Source organism: Mustela putorius, unplaced genomic scaffold (assembly GCF_011764305.1).
Source record: "Mustela putorius furo isolate JIRA1106 unplaced genomic scaffold, ASM1176430v1.1 tig00000129_pilon_pilon_pilon, whole genome shotgun sequence".
Lineage (NCBI taxonomy): Eukaryota > Metazoa > Chordata > Mammalia > Carnivora > Mustelidae > Mustela > Mustela putorius.
Window position 1 is genome coordinate 17,481,338 of NW_025421290.1, and position 19,435 is coordinate 17,500,772.

The following is a 19,435-nucleotide window of genomic DNA, read 5'->3' on the forward strand; positions in this document are numbered from 1 at the left end:
AAACCAACATAGAATTAATTTTTTTCCTAAAAATCTCAACTGCATTATGATCTGTGGAATAAAAACATCTTATAAATGTATCAACATCCTGAAATGTTAAAAAGAGCCTGGGACTTCAGTCTCATGACTCTGGACTTCTCAGGACAAGTTTTAACTGCTGCCTTGATACAGGCAGGATAACCACCTGCGTTGAAAGGTTTTAGTCTCCATGGTTACACAGATATTGTGGTTTTTTAAAAGGGTTAAAGGATTATACATAAGCATAAAGTATTATTTGGTTATTTAGTGGCTGCAAGGGGAAAGCCTTATCAACATAGCCTTAAACAAAACAAACAAAAACAACAAGAACTAAGCAGGTATTTGAAAAATGACACTTTCAACATTCATCTGTTATCTTTCCTAGCCCAAGTTATTTTCTTAGGAAAATCATTCAGATAAAAAAACTACACTGTTCAACGCTAGATTTCTGATTGCTGTGAACACACTGGAAACATTCACACAGAGAAAAACTAAGCTTTGTGCATCCTCAAGAAAGAGCGAATTTTAGGTTATTTCCCCCAAATCAGTACTACAGTGGGAATTACATTTTTTAAAGTCAGCTTGAGAGTAAGTTAGGTTATATTGAAAATTGGTCTATGCAGAGGTCTTTCTCATAAAATGAGAGACTGTATAATAAATAATTTATCTCCCTTGAATTTTTTCATATCATTTGCTCCATTGGGGTATGCCTAAGACAGTACGCCTAGTTTTGATCAACTCAGCACAGATTTGTAGTATGTGGTGTGGGTTACATTCAACAAATTTTTGTTTGTTGATTTTCTTCTTTTCTTAGATTGGATTTAAAAGGTCAAGTCGGCAGAACTACCATTGGTCTAGTCTGCTGATCTACCTCTCATTATCATATTAACTGGCTTGGTTTGGGATTCTCCCCTCCCCGCCTTTAAAATATTTTTGTGAATAAAATTGCCTAACAGTATGACTGTTCCTTTTATCACCTGAACCTGTAACTAGATATTGAAGACGTTTGTAAGCCAGATGTGTCTTTCTTTCATTGTAACAGATCAGCAATGAAGTTTTGAAAAGTTCACCCTCCTATACAATGAGTAGGAAGATAGACGAAATTAACAATGGGCTTCACAGTGTTGAAAAGATGTTGCAGCAGAAAAGCAAGAATATTGAGAAAGCTCAAGAAATTCAAAAGGTAACTTCCTCCTTTAATTTCCCTCAGCATTTGGTGTTCCTCCTTTTCCTCAGTCCTCAAGGTGTGCCCTGTGGAGGACTCAGAAGCACAGAGATCGTAACTCAGATCCATAGGGAGCCCCTTTCTGAGGGTCCCCTGCAGAGGCTTGGTGGAGAAAGTTGCATTTAAGAACTGTTCTCAGTTGTTGTTGTTTGGGGTGGGGGGGGGCTGAGAGAGGGTGAGAGAAAGACTCCCAAGCAGGCTCCATGCCAGGTGCAGAGCCTCACCAGCCTTGAGATCATGACCTGAGTTGAAACCAAGAGGTGGACACTTAACCGACTGAGCTACCCAGGTGCCTCAAGAACTGTTCTCAGTTTTTCCATGGTGAGAATGTGCCTGAACCCCTGAGAGCCTACAATTATGAACTAGCCTTTTCACAAGTAAAGGAGAGTAAGGACCTTATCCTGGGACGGCTGATAATAAAAAAAATATTGTATATAAATACCAAATATAGAAAACAAAGCTAACATGTTTTCTGTGTTTAAGCATTTCTCGGAGTCTTTTTTTTCCTAACGTGGGTTAACATGGGAAATACAACACAGAACATTGCTGAGACATTTGATTAAAAAATATATTTCACTAGGATTTGAAAAGAATTGACAGCTTTTCTTTAGACGACGAAGGGAAACGGGAAAACAGAAATTCCAAATTTATTTCCCTTGTAAAATATCTTAGGAAATCAAGTGTTAGGTAAAACTGTATATAAGCCTAATTTTCTACCATTAACTCCCAGTAAACTTCTGCATGTGGAAAACATTCTTATTTTAATCTACATTTTTTTTTTTTTAAAGATTTTATTTATTTATTTGACAGAGAGAAATCACAAGTAGTTGGAGAGGCAGGCAGAGAGAGAGAGAGGAGGAAGCAGGCTCCCTGCTGAGCAGAGAGCCCCATGTGGGACTCGATCCCAGGACGTGAGATCATGACCTGAGCCGAAGGCAGCGGCTTAACCCACTGAGCCACCCAGGCGCCCTATTTTAATCTACATTTTAAGGAAGTTTTCTATGTGAATGGAGACTTTTTAAAAATAGGTCAGACCGGACAAAATCTTGATTCTTAATAAGTAGAGGAACCTAATTTAACCAGTCCTATTTTTCCTATTTCTAAAAATTCAATTTTTAAGCAAATATTAAGTAAGAATTAAATATTTTACCTTTGAGAGTTCCTCTGACCATACAAGTCCAGGCTTGAATGCAGTCTGTTGGTTTCTTGAGCCAAAAGCAGTTGCTAGAATTTTTTGCCACTGCATTAATCCTAAGTCAAAACAGATCTTTTCCTTTTGTTAGTTTTATTTTTATAATTTTTTTTAAAGTTGGCTCCATGCTGGAGCCCAGTGTGGGGCTTGAACTGAAGACTCTGACATTAAGACGTGAGCTAAAACTAACTGAGCCACCCACACACCCCTGTCTTTATACTTAATAAAATTGTATTCTAGATTAAATACACACATATACATACATATAGATGTGTGTGTATTCTAAAAAGATTTGGGTATAACATAATGTTACCTCATCACTCCTGAAAGAGTAGGGTTATATTGTCCTTGTTCGGTGTCATTTGTCTCTGGAAATATCCCGGTCTTTCTGCACCCTTGCAGCTAAGTCTGTATCTGAAACAAAAAGCAGTTAGACTGAAAGACCTCAGAAAAGGTGTTTTTCAATTTAGGTCACAAGTGGTTCCTGGGTATAAATGAAATAGTATGCCTGTGATGTTGTTTTGGTAGCATTCGCAAGTGCAAATACAGGGCAAAAACTGGGAATTAACACAGTGAGTCGCGACCTCTGCATTCCAAGTGACTTGCGGTTTCCTTCTCCAGAAAATGTGGGATGAGCTAGATCTCTGGCATTGCAAGCTAAATGAGCTGGATTCTGAAGTGCAGGACATTGTTGAGCAGGATCCAGGACAGGCTCAAGAATGGATGGATAACTTGATGATTCCTTTCCAGCAGTATCAGCAAGTCTCACAGAGAGCGGAATCTAGAACCTCACAGTTAAATAAGGTACGACAGTAACACGTGATAACCATCCTTAGCTTACCGTGATATTGGGAAGGCTTTGAAACAAAATGAAAAGAGATATTCAAAGGCAGCCGGTTTCCCCTGAATTGCCAGTTTTAGGTTCTGAAGCTAGAGCCACACGACAGGTTCGGGTGGGCACTGGGAGGAGAGCTTTAAGTGCTGACACTGGCGGGAAGTCCTACTAGGCAGGCGGAAGCAGGTTTCCGGAAGTCGGGCTGCAGCAGGAGTCCAGGCTGAGCACTGGGCTTCCTGGCAGGTCATGGACATTTCCAAAAGGCCATCTCAGGAGTCCCTGGGAGGAGCCAGCCACAAGAAAGAATGTCACTCAGGAACAAGACACTGTCTCCTGCCTTTCCAGATAGAGGTCATGGTGGAGGAGTTGTATGTGTGATCTAGCAAGAAAAGGCAGCAGGACTTACTAGTCCCAGAGGCACTGGGATATTAGAAGACAAAGCCCTGTGTGGAGGCCAAAAAAACTCAAATCCAGTTTTGAGAATGAAGCATCAAATGGGAACCAGACTAGTTGGAAGGCCACCTGGAAACAGTTACGAGACCCATAGCATTAGGGTAGAACTTCTTAAGTCCTTTCTACCTGTGGTCAGGATTACTCATCTTCAAAGTTGGGAAGGTAAACCTGGAAAGGGTGGGCAAGTCCCCCCAGGATAACAAAGTCTTTGTTCAAGGCTCATTTGGCTCAAGTAGAAGGTGTCAGACTTCTTGCTGCGGCCTCTCTTTCACAGGCCACAATTAAGATGGAGGAATATCACGACCTTTTGAGGAGTACGGAGGCTTGGATAGAAAACACCAGCCATCTGTTGGCCAGCCCTACTGACTATGATTCTTCAAAGGAGCTGAGTCAGCATGCCAGCACCCTTCAGGTAAGGAATTTCAGTGTTCCTGAGGGCCCTAGAATCCGCATAATGATTCATAGTCTAGTTGACTACCACAGTGCTTAGAAAAAACCCTTCTTTCCCAGAAAACCACCTTATCTTCAACCTTGCCAGATGGCAGGAGGAAGCCTCGGAGAGTGGAAGGCTTCCTTGGCAGTGGCAGAAATTTTGGAGACGGGATCTAGTTCTTTCTGTCTTGATAACTACTGCACAACTTTTTGGGTAATCTACTGTTTTCCTCTGTGGTTTCCCCTGTCTGTGAAGGAAGAATGTTGGAGTGATTAGTGTTGATGGTATTAGTCAACAGAATTCTACAATGGCTCCCAGTATTGCTGTCCCCTGATGCACACAGTTGTATAATCCTGACCTGCCGAGCGCGGGCAGGGATAGGAAAGTATGTGTTGAATTAGCCACTCTTAATTAGGTTACAGTGTATGGCTAAGGTAATAGGTTAGTCACTCCCAGGAATACGTGATTAATCATGGTCATATGATTATAAGACTCCCTGAGAACACACCGCAGAGTTCTTTAGCTGACTTGATGAAGTCAGCTGCGATGGTAGGGGAGGGTCTTGGGGCTAGGACCCCTGGGCAGCCTTCAGAAGCTGAGAGTGACCCCCTGCCCCAGTCAGTATCCAGCAGGAAAACCGAGATCTCAGCCCTATGACTGAATTCTCCCAACAACGTGAGTGAACTTGGAAGAGAAACCTCTGTTCCAAATGGCACCTTGATAGCAGCCTTGTGATAGCCTCTGATAGCCAAGGACCCTTCTGAGCTATGCCTGTGCTCTCGAGCCATGGAAACTAGGCGAGAGTACATTTGTTTTATTGTAAGCCATGAAGTTTGTGGTAACTAGTTACACAGCGTTAGAAAATGAATCCATAGTTCCTTCTGGTTATAGCATGCTGTGATTCCAAATGTTCCTTCCTTTTTGGCGCCCGATGTCTCCATGCTAGCTTACAAAGACAATACAAATGAGAGTATTTTCTTATTCGGGCCATGACTTCAAGAGATCTTTCAGATACCAAATATTGGCTTAAGTTGTACTGTGAAGGCATCATTCCTTCTCTTCCATATTATTCAACCCCAAGAAAGGGTCTCTTAGGAAAAGGTTATTCTATCACAATTTTTAGAATAACCAGACCTCAGCGTTGATCCAGCTCCTTGTTATATCTTTAGACTAGCACAATATGTTCCGAGGGAACAGCTGACTTCGTACCTCCCTGATGTGTGAGACTTGTTGGACCACGTGGTAACAGTTGTAAAGATGCTGCCTTTCAGCCATCCGTTTGTTTCTCCCCCTTGCCTGTGATTGCTGCCCTCACCTCTCGGGCTGGCTTTCCAGGTCCCCATAGCATGGCCTCTTTTATTTTAAATTGCCTGTATTTTTCATCATTTCAAGAGAGGAATTAATACTCTTTTCCTCAGATGCTTGTTCTGAGTTAAAAAAAAATTTTTTTTCAAGCATGAACTCAAGGGGCGCCTGGGTGGCTCAGTCAGCTAATTAGGCATCTGCCCTCAGCTAAGGTCATGATCTCAGGGTCCTGGGATCGAGTACCACATCCAGCTCCCTGCTCAGTGGGGAGCCTGCTTCTCCCTCTCCCTCTGCTGCTGCTCCTCCTTATGCTCTCTCACTCTCTGTCAGACAAATGAATGGAACCGTTAAAAAAAGTGAACTCAGGCAAAAGCATCTATACTGTTGCTATCTTCTACTGACACAGATGTAATGTATAGAAGTATCTCTTAAACTGTTTAAGACATTCTAATTTGCTGGCCTTAACCTTATGAAGTAGAACTTAGTGGAACTCTAGTTTATTAGCTAGAAGAAGTAGGCACAAAGGGAGGTTGGTTTACCTCAGAGAGCATCCTCATAAATCCTACAATGGGAAATAAGTCTCAAACAACTAGTTCTATGTGAAATTCCCATTTTTTCCTATTTTGAAAATAGTTGTCCTATTTTTATGATACTCTTTTCTATTTTTCTAGTATTGTCAGACATTGATTTTTTTTTTTTTTAACAGATTTTGTTGATTTGTCAGAGAGAACATGAGCGTAGCAGGCCCGGGCACATGGGCAGGGGGTGGGGGAGGGACGGGCCAGAGGGAGAAGCAGACTCCCTGCTGAGCAAAGAGCCCAATGTGGGACTTGATCCCAAGACCCTGGGATCATGACTTGAGCCAGAGGCAGACAGTTAACTGACTGAGCCACCCAGGTGTCCGAAGCTTTCTCTTTTAATTGCACTATAACCTTCTACCTGGATTTTGTTTTAAACAGGTTTTTATAACCCAAAGTTGATTCTAGAAAGACTGCTGTTGTAAAAGAATTGTTGAAAATCAATTGTCATTGTAAAAATAGAAAACAACTTGTTTTTAAATACATTTCATCAAGGTGTAATTCACATATACTAAAATACACCGTATATATGTATATGTATGTATATACAAATGTATATATTTTTATAGTAAACTCTACCCAGTGTGGAGCTTGAACTCTTGACCCCATGATTAAGAGTTGCATGCGCTACCAACTAAGCCCACCACGTGTGCTAAAATACACCTGTTTTAAGTGTGCAACTAGCTGACTTTTGATGAAGGTATACATTTGTGTGATTACCACCACCATCAATATAAAGGACATCTCCATCACCCCATCAAGTTTCCTCTGTCTCCTCTTCTGTCTTTAGTTCTATGAATCACTCACTCTTTGTTTTCTGTTAATATAGTTTGTCCTTTTCCATGGGGTCCTATAAATAGAATCATGTGGTATATACCTTTCATACCTGACTTTGTTTATTTGGCATAATGTTTTCAAGATTCATTCAGGATAATGTTTATAGATAGTTCATTCTTTTGGTAGGTGAGTAGTGTCCCATTTATGGATATACGCAATATGTTTATGCTTTCACCAGTTAATGGGCATTTGGCTTGTTTCAAGTTTTGGGCTGTGCTAGGCTAGCAGCTTAAAACAGTAAACATTGATTATCTCCATTTCTGTGGGTCAGGAACTCAGGCATGGCTTTGCTGAGTGTCTCTGTCTCAAGGTCTCTTGCAAGAATGCAGTCAAGCTTCGGTTTGGGTGAGGGAAAAGACAGGATGCACTTCCAAGGTCATTCACTTGGCTATTGGCAGGCCTCAAAACATGCACTTCCATGGCCCTCCCCGCAAGGCTGCATGGTAGCTAACTTTACTAACTGTGAGCAGTCTAAAGAGGGAAAGCCCCCAGGCTAGAAACAGTCTTTTTTTATAACCTGATCTTGGAAATGACATCTCAGTACGTAAATCAGTAAAGCCAATAGTAAATAAGCTGGTAAATCAGTAAGCCCAGTCTCCATTCAAAGGAGCTGATTCTAAGGGCAGGAGTATCAGGAGGTCCCCACCTGACCTCCCAGGTACTCCTGGAGGGGGACCTCCTGATACTCCTGCCCTTAGAATCAGCTAAGGGGATCTGGGGGTCCACTTAGAAGCTGCCTGTCACACGCTACTGTAGCAAAGCTGCTGTGAACGTTCATATACAGATCTTTGAGTGGATCTATGTCTTCATGTCGCATCATTTGGTAAATATCTAGGAGTATGTTTGCTGAGTTTTATGTAAGTATTTAACTGAATGAGAAACTGTCAGATTGTTTTCTACGATGGCTGGACCATTTTCAGCCCCCTGGCCATGTGAGGTTTTTTTGCTTTTTTTTTTTTTAAGATTTTATTTATTTAGGGGCACCTGGGTGGCTCAGTGGGCTAAAGCCTCTGCCTTTTGCTCAGGTCATGATCCCAGGGTCCTGGGATAAATAAATAAAATCTTAAAAAAAAAAAAAAGATTTTATTTATTTATTTGACAGACAGAGATCACAAGTAGGCAAAGAGGCAGGCAGAGAGAGAGGGAGGAGGAAGCAGGCTCCCTGCCCAGCAGAGCCTGATACGGGGCTCGATCCCAGGACCCTGGGATCTTGACCTGAGCTGAAGGCAGAGGCCTTAACCCACTGAGCTACCCAGGTGCCCCTGGCCATGTGAGTTCTAATTGCTCCATATTTTCATCTATACTTAATATTATCTGTCTTTCAAATTTTAGCCATTCTAGTGGTATGTGGTGGAATCTTCTGGGGTAGTTTAAATGGCCTTTCTTTATGACTCACTACTTATTTATGTAATTTACTTGTGTGTTTGTCATTTGTGCACTTCCTTTGTGATATGTCTGTTGAATTTTTAATTGGGCTGTTTGTCCTTCTGTTACTGAATTGTAAGTGTTATTTATAAAATACTCTAGAAACCAGTCCTTCATCAGATACATGATTTACAGATACCCTCCTGGTCTGTGGCTTGCCTTTTCGTTCTCTCAGTTGTATCTTTCAGAGAGCCAATGTTAGTGATTTGATGAAGTCAAGTTCATCAGTATTTTTCTTTTATGGCTTAGCCTTCTGTGTTGTATCTAAGGAATCTGTACCTAACCCAAGGTCACAAGAGCCTCCTCCTGTCTTTTCTTCTAGAAATCTTATAGCTTTACTTCTTAGATCAATTTCAGGTTTATTTAATATGGTATGAAGGTTGATTTTTTTTTTTCCTGTGGGAATATATTGAGTGTTTACTATTTGTTGAAAAGACTCACCATTGCCTTACTTCAGTGCCTTATTTAAAATCAGCTGCCTTGGGCATCTGGGTGGCTCAGTCATTAAGCACCTGCGTTCAGCTCAGGTCATGGTCCCAGGGTCCTGGGATCGAGGCCCATATCAGGCTCTCTGCTCAATGGGAAGCCTGCTTCTCCCTCTCCCACTCCCCCTGCTTGTGTTCCCTCTCTCTGTGTGTCTCTCTCTGTCAAATAAATAAAAATCTTTCCCCAAAAATAATTTTAAAAATAAAATCAGCTGCCTTGTTGAAAATCAGTGTGGGTATAATTCTCGGCTCTCTCATCCGTTCTGCTGATCCGTGTGTCCTTATTGTAGCTTTATAGTAAATCTTGAAACCTGGTCACATAAATTCTACAGCTAGCTCTTTATCAAATTTTTTTTGGCTAATCTGGGTCTTTTGTGGTTCCATGTACATTTTGGAATCAGCTTATCAATATACACAGGCCTATTGGAATTTTGAATGGATTGCATTAAATCTGTTCATCAGTTTGGCAAGACTTGACATCTTAACCATATTGACTGTTCCAGTCCAGGAACATGATGTATCTTTTTATTTTGGTCTTCTTTAATTTTTCCCAGCAGTGTTTCATAATCTTCAGTGTACAGGTGTTGCACATGAATTGTTGAATTTATCCCTAAATATTTTTTGTTTTGATGCTGTTATAAATAGTACTATTGGTAAAAAAGCATTGGTTTTAAGGTTTGTTTTCCATAAAGTATTCTTCTAGTATTTTGAATAAGAACAATGTGAAGTTCTGAATAACCTCATAAGTTTTAGAGACATATGACTAGAATTCTCATTGAATTAAGTGAATGTTTTTTCTCATGCCATATTATGTTTTATGGAATTACCCGAAAACTACATGAGCAGATTGAACATTTGCATTTGGATACTGAGATAGATATTTTGAAATGTTAGGTTTGGAAGTTAATACATTTTATTTTTTATTTTTATTTTTTTAAGATTTTATTTATTCATTTGACAGAACAAGAGAGCACAAGCAGGGGGGAGAGGCAGAAGGAGAGGGAGAAGCAGGCTCCCCACTGAGCTGGGAGCCCGATGGGGGGCTCGATCCCAGGACCCTGGGATCATGACTGCAACTGAAGACACTTAATGACTAAGCCACCCAGCCACCTCAAAAGTTAATACATTTTAATTGTTAAAAGGAAACAGAAATTATAAAGAGGAATGCCGAAGAAATTATAAAAATGGAGGTTTTTCACTTCCATTTAGTTTTATTAGCTTGTGCTCCTTTGGTGCCCCAGTTATTAGGGTCAACTCGATGGTACAGAAGTCAGTAGCATTGTGTGGGAGGGCCTGAGGAGAACACTGGCACCAGGACTGGCAAGCCACAGGATTGCCTCTTCATTTCCTATACCCACTTTGTTTACTTATTTCTCTCAAATTCATATTCCCAAAATTATTAGTCCAGCCAGTGAGAAAGCGCCTGAATGGCTTCCTTGGCCCCAATTTCAAATTAGCGTTCCTACTTCTGTTACCAACAGCTGTAGGAGCAGGTTTATATAGTATAAAGTAGCTGCTGGAAGCCCACCAGAATAGGGTAGATGCTCTAAGGTCACGGAGTATTGGTGGAGTACCCAGGTGGCTCAGTTGGCTGAGCATCTGACTCTTGATTTCAGCTGAGATCGTGATCTCAGGGTTGTGGGATGGAGTCCTACATTGGGCTTCATGCTGAGCATGGAGCCTGCTGGAGATTCTCTCTCTCTCTCTCTTCCTCTCCCTCTCCCTGCTTGTGCTCTCTATGTCTGTCTCTAAAAAAGATAAGAAGAAGAATTAATAATAAAATAGTGAATCTTTTTAAAAATACATAAAAATAAAAAAAATAAAGTCACCAGTGCTGTTGAGAATGTAGAGTGTTTAGTGTTCTATTATGAAATGATACGAATAGGTGTTTGAAATACTGAGACAAATTTAAAAGTTCTCTAATTCACATTTATTCTTACTAAGGTATAATTGACACACATTGTATGAGTTTCTGGTATGCAATGTAATAATTTGATATTTCCATCATACATAGTTACAGAATTTTCTTTGATTTAAATTTTAATCAACTTGTTTCAGTATCCTGATGTTCTCTCTTTTTTCCTTTGTTTCCATTGTGTAGATGGCTTTGGAAGATTCAGAACAGAAACACAATCTTTTGCATTCAATTTTCACGGATCTAGAAGACTTGTCAATAATTTTTGAAACGGATGATTTAGCACAGTCTGTACAAGAGTTAAGTCGTCAAGTAGCAGCTTTACAACAAAAAATCATGGAAAGCCTTCCACAGATTCAGAGAGTGGCTGATGTAAGTTGGCACTTTAAAAATGTGATTTCTTATTTTTAATTTCTATTTCATTTAGTAAAGTAGAGTTATACTGCTAATCAACTCCTAATTATATGGAGACATTGATCTGGTACGTTTTTCACTTACGTTTTTCTTTTTTTTTTTTCTTTTTTAAAGAATTTATTTATTGGGGTACCTGGGTGGCTCAGTGCGTTAAACCTCTGCCTTCAGCTCAGGTCATGATCTTGGGATCCTGGGATCGAATCCCGCATCGGGCTCTCTGCTTGGCAGGGAGCCTGCTTCTTCCTCTTCCTCTCTCTCTGCCTACTTGTGATCTCTCTCTCTGTCAAATAAATAAATAAATAAAATCTTTAAAAAAATTTATTGTAGAGAGGGTGAGCAAATACAGGGAGAGGGGACAGAGGGAGAGGCAGAGAATCTCAAGCAGACTTTCTGCTAAGCCAGGAGCCTGATGCAGGGTTTGATCTCACAACTCTGAGATCATGACCTGAGCCAAAAACAGGAACCAGATGCTTAGCTGAGTGAGCTACCTAGGTGCCCCTATGTTCTTATTTCTTATTTTACTTTAATTTGCAGCCCATGGTTCAAACCCCATTCTCAGTCCAGAAATGGTCTATTTAAAAGAAAGAGTCCTGATCAGATATGCTTACTCTTTTCTCTTTGTCAGAGAGGCGATATTGTTGATATAAAAGCCCAGATTAGCAAAGAGGGAGATACCCTCTCAAGTTTCTATTCACCAGTAGCAAATATTTACTGAGGAGGAGCCACAGGATTTTTAAATAATTTTATTTATTTTAGCTTGATATGTGTGAGGCATTTATTGAAAGATGAAGTTGCATAGCAGAGGCAGGTACAATTACTCTTAATTATTTATTTTTTGTTTCTCAGTTACATTCCCTATGCTACACTTACGTAACTTCAGGGAGTGATAATCGTTAAACATTCTTGGTTATTGAAGCTTATTTCAAGGGTTTTAAATGCTTTGACAATTTTTGATAGAAATTATGCTAAGAGATACTGTATGCTTTTTTATATATTTTTCAATATAAGATGGAAAAATTATTCCAATATAATTTAACTTCATTTCATAACTTGGAGATATCACTACAAAGTTACTATACTCATTGTTTCATTTGCTTATAAAGTTATATTTATCTGATATTCAATGGCTTAAACTGCTGCGATTTTGAAATCCTCAACCTGATTCTATGTAGTGTTTAAATCCTATCCCCTTTCATTACTAGCTATACCTTTTGGTGGCTACAGTGTCTCTGCATTGAGCTCTTTTTTTTTTTTTTTAATTTTATTTATTTATTTATTTGAGAGAGAGAGAGAGAAAGCACAAACTGGGGTTAGAGGGAGAGGGAACAGATTGCCTACTGAGCCGGGAGCATGATGTGGGACTTGATCCTAGGACGTTGGGATCATGACCTGAGCTGAAGCAGACACTTCCACACTGAAGGCTGAGCCACCTAGGCACCCCTCTGCATTGAGCTCTTTTTATGTTTTTTTTTTTTTTAAGATTTTATTTATTTATTTGACAGACAGAGATTACAAGTAGGCAGAGAGGCAGGCAGAGAGAGAGAGAGAGGGAAGAGGCTTCCTGCTGAGCAGAGAGGCCGATGTGGGTCTCAGTCCCAGGACCCTGAGATCATGACCTGAGCTGAAGGCAGAGGCTTTAACCCACTGAGCCACCCAGGTGCCTCATGCATTGAGCTCTAAGTAAAGGTCTGAAGGCTGCCTTACAGTGCAAGTAGACGTTAGTATGTAGGGTTTGTAGCCTATATTCATCCATTATGGTTTTATAGCATGTATTCTTCCGTACATGGGGTTTGGAGCCCGTGTGTAGGTTTATAGCACGTGCTGCAGCATTTTCACTGTGAGGTTCTTGGCTAAGTCCTAGAGGTTGACATTGATGAGAGAGTAACTACTAGACAAGTGATCTATTGTTTAAATTAATCTTGAGGATATTATAAAGTAATTTAGTGACTTTGCATGACAAGAGTTCATTAGGGGTTTGGCAAGAAAATCCTGCCAAAATTCCCAGCTCCTTTTGTGTTGTATTTTCCAAGGGTGACTTTATCATTTTATGTAAATGATATAATTTTTTTAAATGTTAGACCCACTTGTAATTGTTTAAGCACATTCCAAAGATAAACCTGAAGAGTGTGTAGGTATCGAGAATTTACTTAAAATTTGATTCTGGCTGGATCAGTTGGAAGAGCATGCAACTTTTGATCTCAGGGTCATGAGTTTCAGCCCCACACTGGGTGTAGAAATTACTTAAAATACAAATAATGTTTAAAAAAATGGACTCAGGGCTCTTGGGTGACTTAGTTAAGTGTCTGCCTTTGGCTCAGGTCATGATCCCAGGTCCTGGGATCGAGTCCTGCATCGGGTTCCTCCTCTCTCTGCCTCTGCCTCCCTCTCTCTGTTTCTCATGAACAAACAAAATCTTTAAAAAAAAAAATTGACTTAGATGCATAATACTTTTCTTCTCATAGTGTAATTGAAAATTGGCCTTAAGAGAAGTTTTATCTCAAGAAGGTATAGTATAAGCAGTGCTTTATAGTTTGACATGCTGTTAATAGAATGACATTTTTATTGAAAGCAGTCAACATCTATGTACATTTTACTAGTTTTTTGTTTTGGCTTGGTTTTTTTTTTTTTTTTAAAGATTTTATTTATTTATTTGACAGACAGAGATCACAAGTAGGCAGAGAGGCAGGCAGAGAGAGAGAGAGAGAGAGAGAGAGAGAAGCAGGCTCCCTGCGGAGCAGAGAGCCCGATGTGGGGCTCGATCCCAGGACCCTGAGCCCAAGGCAGCAGCCCAAACCACTGAGCCACCCAGGCGCCCCTGGCTTGGTTTTTTTAATTCCAGGATAGTTAACGTACATTGTTAACATTAGTTTCGGGCATTCAGTAGAGTCATTCAGCAGTTCTGCATGTTGCTCAGGGCTCATCACAATAAGTACACTTTTAATCCCCTTCACCAGTTTCCCCCATTGCCAACCCACCTTTCCTGCAGTAACCATCAGTTTGTTCTCTATGGTTAAGTATCTCTTTTTTGGTTTGTCTCTTTTCCCCACTCTGTTCATTTGTTTTGTTTCCTGAATTCCACATATAAGTGAAGTCATACGGTATTTGTCTTTTCTCTGACTGACTTCACTTAGCATCATACTTTCTAGATCCATCCATCTTGTTGCAAATGGCAAGATTTCATTCTTTTTAATGGCTGAGTAATATTCCATTTCTCTCTTTTTCTCTCTCTCTCACGCACACACACACACACACATCCTACATATTCTTTATGCACTCATCTGTCAATGGTCACTTGGGCTGCTTCCATAATTTGTCTATTATAAATAATGCTGCAATAAACATAGGGTACTAGATCTCTTCAGATTAGCATGTTTGTATTCTTTACCAGTAGTGGAATTACTGGATCATTTTTTTTTTTTTCTGTTCTACTCTATTCTCTTTTTAGAATAGAATAGAATTCTGTTCTTTTTTAAGTTTTTGAGGGTTGTCCATACTGTTTACCACAGTGACTGCACCGGTTTGCATTCCCCTCAACAGCACACATTTCTTTTCTTTCCACATCCTTGCCCTCACCTGTTTCTTGCGTTTTTTATTTTAGCCATTCTGACAGGTGTGAGGTGATTTCTCATTGTGGTTTTGATTTGCATTTCCCTGATGATCAGTGATGTTGAGCATCTTTTCATGTGTCTGTTGGCCATCTGGATGTCTTCTTTGGTGAAATGCTTGTTCACATCTTCTTCCCATTTTTAATTGTATTACTTGGATTTTTTGGTATTGAACTGTATAAGTTCTTTATATATTTTGGGTACTAACCCTTTATTGGATATGTCATTTGCACATATCATCTCCTGTTCCATAGGATGCCTTTTAGTTTTCTTGATTGTTTCTTTTGTTCTGCAGAAGCTTTTGTTTTTATGTAGACCCAGTGGTTTATTTTTGCTTTTGTTTCCTTTGCCTCAGGAGACAAAGCTAGAGAGATGTTATGGCCAGTGTTAAAGAAGGCAGAGCCTTGTGCTTCTCTAGAATTTTTATGATTTCAAGTCTTATATTTAGGTCTTTAATCCATTTTAATTTATTTTTGTGTATGGTATAAGATACAGATAGCTATCCAGTTTTCCTAACACCATTTGTTGGAGATAGACTTGGTTAATTTTTAAGAGGTACAAGTGACAAACATTTTTGATTAAATAGAATACATAGCAATAAATTGTGTTTTTTACATTATTAACATTACAATATATACTGCATGAGAGTTTTTGTTTCTGAAATTCTAGGATGTGGTGGCTATCGAAACTGAAGTAAAATCAGTAGAAAAAAAAGTTTCAAAAATCAAAGCTGTCCTCTTATCAAAAGAAATATTTGATTTTTCACCAGAAGAACATCTTAAGCACGGAGAGGTAAGGAAGCATGGATCATTATTAAAAACATTTTCTCATAATAATTATTACATTTATTTTTTAATATATAATAATACAATATGATAAAAAGTACTTAGTCTTGCTAGAGTAATACCAAAATAAAATTGGGAAATAGATAGGAATGACAATAAATACCACGTTTTAAATCATGCAGTACTCTCTATAAAAAGGTAGTTTTCTTGTAGGTTTTTTTGTTGTTGTTTTCATTTAATTTCTTCTGAAAACGTCAAAGTTTTGGAATTTTGCCTTAACATCAAATCCCGGTGCTTAATAGTTCAAGAGCTTGAGCCTGTAAGTCAAGAGAACCAGGTTCTAGACCCAAGTGCATGCTTACAGGCTATGTGACTTCAAGCAATTAGTTAACATTTCTGGGTTCTCTTCCATATCTGCACATTGGTATTGTGGTGTTTGTACTGGACAAGTATGTACAGAGCCCAGCACAGGATCTGGATCAGCATATGGACACTGTTGCCCTCTCAGCCTAGCAGTTAGGAGCCTGTGCTTTGGAATCAGGTCTCCTGGGCTCTAATCCCAGCCCTGCCTAATCCCAGGGTCTTCTAACTTCTGTGTACTCCGTTTCCTTACTGTGACATGGAAGTTCTGATACCTATCTCCCAGGATTATATAAATCCAGGTCTTGTTGGAGCAGATGTCAGTCAAGCGAAATATTATTATATTTTTTGGGACTTCGGAAATTTGGCAGTACCATTCAATCAAGTATTTTTTTGAGCGCCTCCTGTGGGAGGCCCCATGCTAGGCTCAGGTGCTCTGAATGTCAAAGACAGCACTTGTCCTTGCACAGCTCACTCAAAAGCACCAGTTCTGCAGAGAGGGACGGAGAAGGGAAGAGAAGGAAGGCTGGGGTGGTCCAAACACAGAACCTAGCCCTGGTGGGTTACTCTTGCCCCAGGCCTTCTTTCCCGAGACTTTTAGCTATCTGGTCACAAGTGATCTGAGCATTCTTTTGAGTCTGAGGCAAAGAAATGCTTTAAAAATAAAAATTAGAGATTAAAGACTAAATCATACAGTATTTTCATTTTGTACAGACTTTCAGTGGCCATTTCTTTTCATTGATCTATCATGCTTATCTGATGCAATTAAGGTCATACTTGAAAACATCCGTCCCGTGAAGAAAGCCATTGCTGAACTCATGTCTTACCAAGTAGAACTGCAGAGGCCCCAGGCAGGAATGAAACCTCTACCTGTGTTTCAGCGAACAAACCAGCTTTTACAGGATATTAAACTGTTGGACAATGTGACTCGGGAACAAAATGAACTATTAAGGGTGAGCCATTATGATGATGACGGCCAACTTATTGGCTGAAAATGTGTGGCAAAGGATGGTTTTGTTTTCAGTTTTAGTGGTTGGGTCGGTGAGATTCTTATGACCCCAAGAATGCCTTTGTTGATTCCTTTCTGTTCTCTTCCAGTATTACTATCCAGGAGGAGACATTTGATAAAAGAGAGTATCTTACTGCTCAGATTCTCAGTTCTTAACTCTTCTTGGGTCAGAGGCACTAAAGCATAGTTATGATCTGTTTGATTCTATCCCACAGTTATTGAAGACCTCCACAAGTAACTGCTGTGGGGAGAGATTTGAACCTGAGCAGTGTATTTGCAATTTCATGAGACGCTTACAGTAACCAGCACCACAATAACCTCTCTGTACATCTCAGTTCCTTTTCTATTAATCATTTCATTTTATTCTCTAACATATGATAGTTAGAGGAGGCACCTTGCCAGCCTTATTTTTCCATATAAGGGGACAAGAGTCAGAAGGTTAGATGACTTGCTGAAAGACCACGGAGTTCACTTGTGTCCATATTCATTTGTGTGCAAATAAGACAGGAATTTGGATTTCTAGACTCCTATTATCATTTATTCTCCATACCAGGGTCTCTTCCTTCTAATCTTTCAGCCTCTCCCCAGCAGGTTGGTTTTTTGGGTTTTTTTTTTTTGTTGTTGTTCTGTTTGTGTTTTTAAAAATTTTTTTTTTTTAATTCTTATGTTTTGACTGATCTCCAGGCCCAGGTCAGGAATAATTATTAGATAGAAATTACATTTTTCTTTGGTTTGCTTTACTAGATTAATAACCACTTTCACAAGAACAGAAAGTTGCCAAAAGAGCCTTAAATTCCACAGATTTTTCAACTCCATTGGCAGATCCACCCTACTCTCCCAACCACCCACTGGCTTTTCCTGATTAGATGGGCTGGGGTAGGAGAAAAGGGTTTTTTTTTTTTTTTTCTGTTTTTTCCCCTATTTCCAGCCGCCACCTGATTATAGGGAGAAAGCTGCTCTTTGTCCCTCTTCAGTTTCATTCCCATTTAACTGGCTACTCTGTGTTCTCCTAAGATTTGAAGATACTGTAACCTCTGGTTTGAGTCTTAGCTCATAAAAGCTACTGGCTACTGACCAGCAGATGTCATTTCCTAACAACCACAGGGAGAAAAAAAAATCGGTGCTCTCTGTACTGCTTTTTAATACGATAGAAGAAAACAAAGAGAGAGAAAATTTGATCTATTCTTTTTATGCCTTTTTCCTGCTTTTTTGGTTTCCTGGTCAGGAAAAGAAAATAACAGTTGTAACTATGCTATCAAGTGTCTTCTTCATAGGATGAGAAGAGGGGAAATAGAAGAGGAAATTATATTTTGTGTCAAGTTAGGTCTCAAACTGTGCTGCTAAAATTTTCCATTGTTATTGTGTAGGTGGAAATCGGATGTCATCTCATGTATTTCAAAATTAAGTAAGCCAGTGGTAATGAAAATCATTAGAATATGGTACATTTCTTTTAATTTCTATTTTGAATATTGTAAGTCCTCTCATTATGGAAAATAAGACAAATTACTTGGGTGGGTGGGTAATAGGATGTAGCTTGTTATTGAGGGCTAGGGATCAGGTGTGTTCAGTGAACATATTTAGTTATTTCTAGCCTACAGCTAAAATTCTGATTAAATATTAAAGAAAATACGAGGAAGAATTCTACACTGGTCAGGAACTTGGAAGCTTTAAAAGGCGTTTTGCTTCATTGTGTAGCGTACCAAGGAAATCGCTACCCTTTATCTTTCTATCATACTTTGAACATACCGTTTAGTACACAGATAGGTTTGAGCTTCAGTACTTAACACTAGATTCAGTGTGTTGTTCTGGTTAGCTTTGCCATTTCCTCCTACAAACTCAGACTGCTCTTGAACCCTCAACCTCTTACTCATAAAATGCACATCACTAATCCCAAGGGCTGCTGGGTGAGGACGTGGTTCATTGGGAAAATTCATCATCTCTCAGATCACATGCCCTTTCCACTCCAAATAGTCATGTCACCTTTCTGTGTGGAAAACTTCATATGGAGCAGGCATTAAAAGAGCCTGTATTTTCATAAAACTTGGCAACTTCCTGTTAACGTGCCATAAAATGCTTCCCAGAATAAGCCCACTAAACCGGAAATACTTAAGAGCAAAGGCGTGTCTTATTATGCTTGTACTCCGAGTGCTGCTCAGGGTGTCCCGGCATCCAGTAGAGCAAGAAAGTCAGGCACCAGCTCTATTTCTCTTCATATTTAGGCTACCATTTTCTCTTACAAACAGTGTGGGTGTGTATTTGTTGTAATTGATTGAAACTTGTGGTGGGGATGGACGTTGAAAGTAATCCATGAATCTAGTCTTTAGATTATGACAAAGATTCTTCTTTTGGGGGGCTTATTTTATAGATTGTCATAAAACAGACTGATGAATGCAATGAAGACATAGAAAATTTGAAGCAGATCTTAAATAATTATTCAGCTGAGTTCTCCCATGAATGTGTATCACCAGACCAAGCTGCCAACCTAACAGAAGCACAGGTATGTCTCTTTCATTTATTTGCCCTGCAGTTCATTCTGTAATCACTTACCAAGCCCTTGGTGT

The 19,435-nt window shown here is 39.6% G+C and overlaps 1 protein-coding gene across 13 annotated transcripts in view; it reads left to right on the forward strand.

Annotated features, from left to right (window-relative positions):
- The window catches only part of SYNE2 (spectrin repeat containing nuclear envelope protein 2), a 330,781-nt gene that overhangs the window by 200,506 nt on the left and 110,840 nt on the right, over positions 1 to 19,435 (forward strand). For 12 of the 13 annotated variants that reach the window (XM_004738910.3, XM_004738907.3, XM_045070315.1 and 9 more), the window contains 7 exons: positions 1,061 to 1,201; positions 3,057 to 3,239; positions 3,998 to 4,135; positions 10,888 to 11,073; positions 15,390 to 15,512; positions 16,636 to 16,818; positions 19,240 to 19,371. In XM_004738910.3, the coding sequence (XP_004738967.1) occupies positions 1,061 to 1,201; positions 3,057 to 3,239; positions 3,998 to 4,135; positions 10,888 to 11,073; positions 15,390 to 15,512; positions 16,636 to 16,818; positions 19,240 to 19,371 (1,086 nt within the window). Of the gene's footprint in view, positions 1 to 1,060; positions 1,202 to 3,056; positions 3,240 to 3,997; positions 4,136 to 10,887; positions 11,074 to 15,389; positions 15,513 to 16,635; positions 16,819 to 19,050; positions 19,123 to 19,239; positions 19,372 to 19,435 lie in introns of those variants that run through there. The other variant, XM_013056991.2, reaches the window with a different exon arrangement.